The 10,377-nt window shown below is 44.4% G+C and overlaps 1 protein-coding gene across 1 annotated transcript; it reads right to left on the bottom strand.

Annotated features, from left to right (window-relative positions):
- Window positions 1-2,009: 2,009 nt before the first annotated feature.
- On the bottom strand, window positions 2,010-8,551 carry LOC306808380 (protein FAM162A-like). The gene is made up of 4 exons (XM_079318938.1): window positions 8,320-8,551; window positions 6,382-6,487; window positions 5,041-5,149; window positions 2,010-4,404 (listed from the first exon to the last, which is right to left on the bottom strand). Exons 1-4 carry the CDS (start codon window positions 8,438-8,440, stop codon window positions 4,297-4,299), a joined length of 444 nt encoding a protein of 147 aa, XP_079175064.1. The 5' UTR covers window positions 8,441-8,551; the 3' UTR covers window positions 2,010-4,296.
- Window positions 8,552-10,377: the final 1,826 nt, after the last annotated feature.

Raw genomic sequence — 10,377 nt, 5'->3', positions numbered from 1 at the left:
TCAATGCATTAATGAAAGATTCATTAATTAATTCAAATTATTGAACACTGGCCTTGCTTTCTTGCTAGGCTAGAATGACTTCATGCCAAATCTAAGCAGGATAGTGATGTTTAAGCCAGCTCTGAAATCATGGTGGTCACAAGGATCCCAGTAACTTGCTGCAATGATGTTGTGCAAGAGAGAAAGCAGGAGGCTGCTCCAAGCTGGACAAGATCTCTGTAGTAAGAGGGAGTAGGTCCCTTTACAGGTCCAAACCATCACTGCATCTCACTCAGAGGGGACCTTTAACCTTGAAGCTGTTTTAAACTGATCCTTGTCAGTATCAGAAATAAAAGCAGATTTTCAGGCATATCTGGCCGTGCTGCCCATGCAGGTGCTGAAGCCTTGGGCACAGACAGAGAAGAACCAGTTTCTGACGCATAGCCATTGTGCTTTTTAATTTTCCAGGGCAGACATTGTAATCTGGGAACAACCTTTTGCAACTTTTCTTTCTACAAAGAGTACTAGATTATTGATTCTATGTTAAAACCAACAAAAGCAATCTATTTGGATTGTTTATGAAGAGTCTACCAATATAGTAAATCACTTGATTCAGGAATTAATTCACTATAGTGTCAGTCACTTAAGTGGCCAGTAAGACAATGACACCCAACAGGTAATGGTTAGAAACTCCAGGTGTTTAAAACATGGCAGCCACACAACTGCAAACAACAGCTGAGGAGTGACACACAGGGAAGAGCTGGGTTGAAAGTTTCCATGTTGAAGACAATGTTCAATACCTGGAAGTTGAAGCTGGGTGCATTTAGATTTAAAGAAGCAGCAGTTTCTCAGCTTGGTGGGAGACTAAATACTGGAAGAACAGGGCAGTCTTTAAAATAAGGTCTTCCTAAATTGCAGGAAAAAATGGAGAAAATCCTTCTTAAGTGCAGGAACATACCAGTCTGGAGGAGACCTGTGCACAGCAGATGGAAATAAATCAACATCACTAGATACCTGATTTATTTTTGACCCTGATAAGATCAAAATGACAGGTAAAATGAATGAGGAAGGAACTGAGATCTCCTGAGCTCAGACTTTTTCCTCTGCTACACTGGGATGCTCATGATGCAGAGCCTCCCATAAAAGCCTGATCTCACCACATTAGAGGAAGAAAGTTCAGTGCACCCAGCTCTGCCCTGCAGCAGCTGGGGACTCCCTGGGGAAGCTAAGTCCCTGGAAATCACTGAAACTTCATAAAGTCATGGATGATAACCTTAATCCACAGCCAGGAGGAATTGCAGCACTGGTTTTAATGGAAGTAGAATTAGATCAACTCCAGCTACTACAGAAAAGCTTCCCCAGTAATTGTTACTTAATGCACATCTCTGCGGCACTAACCACCAGCATATTGTTAACCATTGCCATACAAGAGTTCATTAAAACAGAAAAGATTCTGCAAGGGAAGAAGAGTCCTTTCCCCCCAGTACAGAGCCACAAACAAGGAGGTGAGAGTTGAAAGGACTCACCCTTGGTCTCTCTGACCACCACAGCAAACCAGCACATTCTCAGCTCTATCCCCTGCCTCAGAAAGGAGCCAGACCCTCTCCTCAGGGCCAGGCTGGCAAAACACAAGGCACCTTATTAAAAAGGGAAGAATAGCGAATAACACCTCCCATCCCCTTCTTAAATGCCTGGAGGATTAAGTGTGACAGTGAAGCAATTCAGATGGGAGGGGAAATAAATAAACCCACGACTGTAAGGTGCTGAGGGTCAGCCAATTATACATTCAATAGTCTGTGTTAATTAGAGGCTTTTCAAGAGGAGAGTCAAAGGACTTTGCAGACACAGATGGAAACAGATTTTAACAAGCAGTGATAAGTCCCAGTGTTGGAGAGACATGTCCAGTTCATACAGGGGAGACTCCAGCTGAGGCTATGCTACACCAGCAGCCACCAACCAAGTGCAAGCCAGAGATCAGTCCAATTGATTTTTTTGGGAAAGTATTATGATATTAAAATGAATAATCATGTAGGCACTGGTAAAGGATCTTTCCCTATATAATAGTTACAGCTCCTTGCAAGAGCCCAAAGCACCTGGGTCATCTGGTCACTCAGATGCTTTACCAGAGGCTCAGGGAGGAAGAATTGATTTTTTCTCAATGACTATGTGTCATGTGGCAGCTTTATGCACTGTAGGCAGAGACACAGCTGTTTAAGAGGATCTGATAATAGCTCACAATTGAAGCAGGTTTTTTTCCTAGGCAGAGGGGAGTGCAGAGCAGAGACTGGAACAAGTCACAATTAATTTTCTTGTTCTTTAGATATTGCTATGGTCATCTCCTTTCCTGCTTAAGTCAGGGAAGCTCAGAACATTAATGTGGATTTGTTTACAAGCATAAAAATGGTTCCTTTAATTGTTACACTCACCTTCTGAAAAAGGGCACACAAAAGTCATATAAGAATTAAAAAAATTAAATAAATCTAAGAGGCTGAACAAGTTTTTTTAGTTTATCCCCAAATGAGCACTAACTTTGAGCCAATTCTTGCAGTTTATTGCACTAACCAAGAAAACCAGGTCATATAAAATGAAAGAGCCCATATTACCTGTGAAGCAAAAAAGCCTCCTCGGCAAAGACTTGTTCACTCTCTACTTGTCCTAGACCATTATTTCACTTCTGAAATGTGCTCTGTGGGGAATACTACAGGGACCAGGCACCAGTTCTGGTGAACTGTACTGCATGGGGCTGTGAGTCAGAAATAAGGACTGCAAGCCTGGAGATGTGACAGAGTTAACATGCCCCTCACCCTAAGCAGGTGTGCAGCATGGAGAGAAGTGCTCCTAAGAAGTACCAGAGGGGAAAAAACTGCCCAAAGACCACAGGCACAGAAGATGGATTTCCAGAGTCCAACAGCTGCTGACCACCCACCAATGCCCCGGCCCAACTTTACCAGCAGCTTATTTGTGCAGTGACACCAGCAATAAATGGATGTGGTTTTTGACACAATAAACCTCAGAGACCTGAGCAGGAGCTTCCAGACTCTCCTGCAGCACAAGTGTGACTGCTGCAAGAAATAAACCTTGGAAAGGCCAAGCACCAGTGTGATGCTCAGGACACTGCACCAGGGCTGAGCATGGCTACAGCATCTCCTGTAGCAGTTGGGGTAACACTGGCTGGGTTTTGCCACACTGTGTCCCTTGGGATTCCATGCAGCACATCCAGCTCCACCAGCCAGCATTACGGGTCTCAAGGGGTTACAGGTGACACTTGGGGGAATTAGAGCATCAGCACCCACAGGAGTGAACAGGGGCCTGTCTTGAAGTTAAATCACTTTGTGAAAATGTAATTTTCAGTATTTCATTAGGATTTCTCCCATCTGTTAAGCATCATCCCAGAGAGTTTGGTGACACTCTAAATGAAGCTGTGAAGAGATGCGTTTGTTTTAGATGTAATTGGACAGCTGTTTTATTATGAGTTAATGAACTATGATGATTAAAAAGAATTCCATTTTAGCAAACCGTGTATTAACAATTATTCTGGACTAAAATCACAGCTAAGCAAGTGCTAGACAACTTCCATGACAATGAGTGAAAGTAGAAGATGAAAGGGAAAAAACAGTGAGGTGCTACAGGACAAGAGATGTCTCCAGGCTCAGCCACAGATTCCCTGAACTGCCCCACAGGAACCACACCCCCACCATCTGCTCTGGCCCAAAGCCCCTTTTGGCCCAAATCAATCATCACAATCTGCTCACACTCTTCTATCTTCCCAGACTGTCTTCATGCTCATGTCCCCCCTCTCCCCTGTCCACAGCATCCCACAAGGTGCTGGTGGAAGGGAGAGGGGTTAGTGATAGCAGCAGGCTCAAACAGAGATAATTGACATCTTTGTAATTGCAAAACATATTTCAGACTGCTTTTCCCCCTGCTCTGGGTCACTTTTGCCAAGGCTGTTTGCCCTGGAGGCATTGCACAGAATGTGATGCTCTCTGATGCAGGGCCATGTCCTTTCTGACTGTGAGGAGTCCTGAGCACCAGCAGCACCATGAGCTGAGGAGTCCTGCATTTGTCCTTTCCACACTTTCCAGTCTAAAAGAGAACTTGTTTGTGAGCTGGGCCTGGTGCCAAAGACCAAAAGCCACAGAAAGCAGTTGGAGTTTTCATAGGGGGTTCCCAGCTTGCTTGGAGCAGTTTTTAAGCAGTGAGGTCTTTGCTCTGAGAGTTTCAGTGAAAAAGCTCTTAAAAGTTATATGAAAACAGGTCCATATGCCACATGTGCAAATCACTTATCTCCTTCTGTTAAAATAAATCTGTTCCAAATCATTGTGACTTCCCGACAGCTGCCTCCTGACCTTTCTTCACTTCAGCCCTCCACTTGGCCTTCTTTTCTGCATTCATCCTCAGGAGTGTCTGATCCTTCTTTGCAGCCTGGAAATGATTTGGTGGAAATCATTGCATGCACACAGTTGACACCACTTAATTTCCCCGCATTTGCACCACTTCCTTTAACACCTCATTGTGCTTTTTCATATTTTGCAGTGATAGAAGTTAATCTGTTTCCTGGTTGTATCACATTTTCAGCATTTGCAGCTCTGATTAGCAGGAGAATTTCACTGTAAATTGTTAACAGATGAACTGGGACTTGGAAGTCAAACTGGAGATGTGGGGTGGGACAGAAGAAGAGTCACAGCTCTTGGTGACCATGGTAGCATCCAGGCCAAGCAGGAACACAGGAGCCTCATGGCTGACAGATGCCAGGCAGAACCAGGTTCCATTGACACTTGAACTATTCCATTACCTTTGGCCCAGCCTCTTGTTGAGACACCATCATATAAAGCATTGCACTGCACAGGTTTATGGCAGCATGGGTCAGAAGCAGCACATTTAGCAAGTTGTGCTTTCCAATGGCAGTGTCTCCTCTGGAGAAGGGGTGATACAGATCCTGTGCATACACTGCCCATGTGTACATATTCTCAAACCTATCTGACACCCAGGTGCTTATTTCCAAAGAACATACATAGACCATACATTAGGTGAACCAGTTCTCCTAGAAACAATACTCACTTCTTTGCCTGTGATGACCATGGTCACACAGCCCAGCACAGACAGTGCAATCATGATGTAACAAACCTTTATCCTGACAATGTTCCTTGCGGTGTTGAGGATGTCAGACCTGTGGAAGACAGAGAAGAGTTTCCATTCTGCAGTAGCATGTGTGAAATGGGATCATGAGGAGATGGGTAATGAATGCTCAAGCCTTGCAGCAACTTCCTGTCAATATACAGTGGGGTTCAGCCTTTTCTTTCTGCAGCTGCTTAAAGGACTGAAAAAATTAGCCTGTGGGGAAAAGATTTAGGTAAGGTATTGCTACTCCCAAAAGTAATAAACAATAACAGGATTAAAAACTCCTGCTCTCCTTTATTCTTTTATGGTATGTGAGAGTGAATGCCTGTAAAATTACAGGGACAGGAAAGTCTTTCCACTATAATAATGAAGGACCAAACTTTTGGCTGCTGCAGGGCAGGCCCTGGGATGCTGTGCAGCACCAGGAGACACCGGGGCCATGTCACCAGAGCCAGGCAATGCCACCCTCAGGGAATTTAAAGCTCACCACAGCACAGCCTCTGCCAGGCAGTTGGCAGCAGCCCCACGAGCATCTGCCTGCAGTGGGAGGCTGACCGGGTCAGAGCATACAACTGCACCACCCAGGAGTTCTCTTCCCAAGCAGCTGAACAGCCCCATCCGTCACTGCAAAATCTCCACCACCTTCCATGAGTAACTCCTGGCACAAAACCAACAATTCATGTTTGCAAGGAACTGCAGCATGGCAATGAGCCATCCATGGAATTATATCCAGCCGTGGATTTACTCACACCTGCAAGGGAAAGGACAGCTGGAGGAGAACCCAGGATGTCACAAGTCAGAAGCATTAGGACTCCAAAACTGAGTGACAATCCTTTTAACAAAATATCTCTACAAGGAAGTGAAACCACGGCCCATACAGGAGGAATTCATTGCACAAATCTGTCACCAAAGCTGTATGTAACCTCAACTTCTTATTAAAATTTATGCAGTATTATTAATCATTAATCAATAAAACCTAGAAAAGCATGTAAAAAAACAGAGTGAATGTATCTTACCATGGTGGTTTCTAAATTTCAAAACCACTTGTCTTGCAGAAGACACTTCAGCTAAGTCTGAAATTTATGATAACTAAAATAAGCCAATCCAGTTTACTTCACAGGGAATGACAAAAAGTTACAAGAGTTAGAATTATTTACAGTTATTTTTGGACACCAGCATGGGTGAAGCACTGACCTGCACCCCATGCACCTGGGTGATGCAGGCTGGGGTCTCAATCTGTGTGTTCACAGCCAAAAGAATCATTCTGACAGGTCCACTTACGATATGTGCCTGGGAATGTCTTCCTCCTTTTTAAAGCGTCCTGACCATACTAGCACCTTTTTATCAAAATTGGTAGGCCTTCTCTCATTCCTGAAAGCTTCTTTACCTGTAAGAGATTTTGTAAAAAGCAATAAACTAAGCTTCAAGAAGGGAAAAGAGCTGTTGGTACAGAGAGGAAAGGATTGAAAGTGTAAAATGGCACTTTTCTACTCTGTGGATTGTGCTTTCTAATGTCAAAAAGACTCAGCAGCTGGTGTGGGGTGCTTTGTTACATTTGCAGCTTATTTAATTTGGCTTTCTTCCCTTTAATTTTGGTATGTTTTAAACTAAAAATTTCTTCTAAATTTCCTTATTAAGGGGGCAAATTATGTGGGGCTGAAGACCCCAAGCCCACAGCAACATCTCGCCCTGTGAGCATCTTGCTTTTAAATGGCCCAACTAGTGAGTTATGCAAACTGCCAGCAGCACAAGAAGCTAACTCCTCAACAGCTTCTCCTGAAATCGCTGATGGAGAGATGATGTCTGCTAAAATGCAGCCTGGTGGGAGACTGGCAGTCATTCTCATGCAAGCTGGGTACCACATTACTGCACTCTAATGATGATACATTACACCCCATCAGGCTACCACGGTGATGCCATTTGCATGCTGTCACCCACAGCACGATGAGAAAAGGACTCTGGCTCCTCTTGATGGAAACAAGCCCAATAACAGGCAACAATAAGGACAGTGGCAGGGAGAGCCTGAAAAACACAGTAAGCAATGGCTAGCTCAAACCCTGTTTTTTGCACACCTGTACAAGTGGTCTTTGCAAGGCAGCAAAGACTGCTCACCCAGTACTTACATCCAGGTAGGTGCACCCAAGAAAGCCACACTACAGTGCTCTGTGCTTGCAAATGTAGGACTTGGGTTAAGATATGTCCAGTTGTGACCAGGATGGGCAGGAAGAAATAGACATGAAGACGTCCCCAGTCTCAGCATCCTGCACTCCCTGCCTGTTGCTGGATTGCTGGTACTCAGCTGGAAGGAAATCACTACTGTTACAGAACAGGGCATGGGGAGCATCTCTTCCTGCCTGTATTGAGATGGTGAAATTATAAGTGCCCCAGATCTGCTCATGTATGCCAGGGCTTGTAAGTGGCTGAAAAATCATGGTTGTAAATCTTGGCCAAATAAATTTAGTCTCCTGTTTCTCCTATTTCTCTCACAAAGTGCAGTGAGACCAGAAGAGCTACATCAACAAGCACCAGAATCAAATCTGCAGCAAGCAGTACACTTGCTAAAAGCACATGTTCCATCTCAAGGAAGACAAGGGCAAAGCCCCATGCTGGAAAATCCCAGCCATCCCACAGGAGCACAGGCAGATCCATGCAGCCCAACTTCCCTAGGGCAAGGGGTTTGTAAAGGAATAGCCAAGAAAGTGGTGGTGCAAGTTAAGAGAAATTCTGTCCAAACCAGGAAGCTTGTCCATCTGGGAGCAGCCCATGCCTGCTACCTGCCTCATAATCAAGGGCACTGCCTGGCACAAGCACACACAGCTGTGGCTGTAACCTGGCAAGGAGCAGAGCAGGAAGCAGAGGGGAGTAAGTCCTCCACTTGCAGCAGCCCTGCACATGCAGGGACACACACTAGCCCTCCTCTGGAGACCTGGCAGCTAGGTAAGGGGAGAAACATTTATTTGTTTTAATTTACATGTTCCCTGACATGAACTTGGTATTTGCTGCCATAGGAGAACAGCTATGTAACAGAAAAAAACTTTATCCCTGTGCACTGTGCTGGACAGAGCTCTGGTGTGCTCCGTGTCCCAAGAAACAGAGCACTGCAGTAACTCAGCCACAGCTGAGAATGAGGGTCATTTTCTCACCTTTTCCTGCAAATACCCTCCCCCCTCCCCACACCGTGCTGCAGCACAAAACAGTGACCAAAGCCTTTCTACCCACCTGGATCAGCCTTCTGCAAAGCCACGTCCTGGGCGTTCCTTGCTTTGCTGCCAGCAGCTCTGGCAGGGCACAGGACCAGCCAAGCCACCCTCTGCCACAGCCCAGGGCTGTGCCCCAGCATCCTGCCCTGGACCACCACTGCCCCACCAGCCCGGCCAGGAGGCTGCTTCTAGGACTAACTAAAGTAAAAATAACCCTTCCACTAAGAAGGGAGCAGCGTGCACTTCCACCCTCACTGACAACAGGTTTTGCTTACATCCTGATGAGGAGTTAAATTTATCACCTGTGTTTACCAAAATGACACACCTTGGGAGCTGGGCGGGCACAAATCACTGCTGTGGCAGCTCACACCCAGCCCAGACTCTGCCCCAGGCTCCCCATCCCAAGAAGCTGCTCAGGAAAACAGTGGTTATTTACATTATTTTCTCACTCCTTACTATGGAAGAACTAAAATAGGACAGTGTGCTATATTTCCCCAAAGACAGGCTTAGTGAGTGCTAATTATCACAGCTGGTTAAGCTGTTAGAGTTCTTAATTGTTTTCAGCTACAAAATAATCTTGCAAATCAGTTGCTTTAAACAGATTTTCTGAAAAGAAGCAGTGTTTACCACATCTCAGAATAAATGTGGTTTGGTGGTAGGAAAATAAAGTTGATGTCTCTACCTATAAATGCAGTATGGGGAGTCCATCTCACATCCAGACTGCAAACTTTCCTAGCAAAGAAATATACTTCAGATATGCTTCAGGTTTAAAATAGTAAACTAAGAAATTATAACAAAAACCTCAGCTGATGTAGTATTTGTCAGTCAATAAAATTGGCATTGAAATGCAGTGGTACCTATAAAGTATTTGCCCTCCACAAAGTCTGGATAGTGCTGAATGTTTTCCATAACACAAGCTGTTCTAAGCAGAGAAAGAACCCCAGCCAATGCCATTTTATCACTTAGACATTTCTCCTACATTCTGCATAAAATTCTTCCTGATGGGTCAGGAAATGGAAATGCAAAATACTTGTCTCATTTGGAGCTGTGGGGTATTTACTCTCCTTAGACACACAAGGCCCTAAAGCTGATTTACAGGTAGGGAAAAAAAATCCATTCAAAAAGGGAAGAAGCAGTTGCCAAAAGGAAAATTTTCAGAACTATTTTGTAATACTATCAAATGCAATATTGCAGATAATCAAAATGTTTATAAGAGCAAAGGGAGGAGCTGCAAGGCAAGAGTACTGCAGGTGGTGGCAGGGATATTCTTAAGGGGCTGAAAGGATGAAAGATGTGAAACAGATGCAGCTCTGGCTCCTCAACTTCTGCCCCGAGAAAAAATACTGTCATTTATAGAGACATTCTATTTTTGGGGGGAACATTGAGTTAATGATACTGAGGAAAGAAGAAAATCACAGCAGTGACAAACGTGTTTTTTCCTCTTTTATGAAAACACCACGATGTATCTGGACATAGCACAATCTTAATTCACTTGTAATTTGGTAAAGCAAATTAGATCCATTTCCAGATTAGGAACCCATACAGAAAATAAATAGTGTTTTGAGCTTCCAGCTGCAAACAAGACCTGCAAACAAGCAGAAATCAGTGGATGTGATTATGTTGAAAAAAGCAGAAGGGAAAGCTGGTAAAGTTAGAGAGGATATTTGTGTCCTGCTCAGGATTTCCCTGTGAGAAAATGGGTATGAGGAAAGATGCATTTGTAGCCTGAATTTTATGGCCATTACCACAAGCTCCCTTCTTACCTTGTGGAAGAGCTGCTAAGTGGAAAAAAGGCATTGTACATCTGGACATCCCTCAGTCCCCAAGCCATGAGGGCAGGAGGGGCTGTGGGCATTGGATGGATGTGCTGCCTTGGTGCTTGTTGGACCTGCCTGACCCCACAGGGGCTCCAGCTGTGCAGAGCATCAGAGCATTTTCACTTTAACAGGCACTCTTCAAAATATTCATTGCAGAAGTGACTGTTCTTTATGTCTTGTCTGATTATGGATTTGAAGAGAAAAAAAAATAACATTTTAATATTATGTCTTAATGTCTCAAAAGGGGAGAAAACTGTGGG

The sequence above is a fragment of the Erithacus rubecula genome (genome assembly GCF_903797595.1).
Source record: "Erithacus rubecula genome assembly, chromosome: 15".
Lineage (NCBI taxonomy): Eukaryota > Metazoa > Chordata > Aves > Passeriformes > Muscicapidae > Erithacus > Erithacus rubecula.
Note: the sequence above shows the minus strand (reverse complement) of the source record. Positions and strands in the feature narration are given on the sequence as shown.

Coding starts and splice junctions, on each gene's coding strand:
- LOC306808380 (XM_079318938.1), bottom strand. CDS start 8,440: ATGCTGGGGCACAGCCCTGGGCTGTGGCAGAGGGTGGCTTGGCTGGTC. Junction 6,488..8,319: donor TTTGCAGAAGGCTGATCCAG/GTGGGTAGAAAG, acceptor AATCTCTTACAG/GTAAAGAAGCTTTCAGGAAT. Junction 5,150..6,381: donor GACATTCCCAGGCACATATC/GTAAGTGGACCT, acceptor TGTCTTCCACAG/GTCTGACATCCTCAACACCG.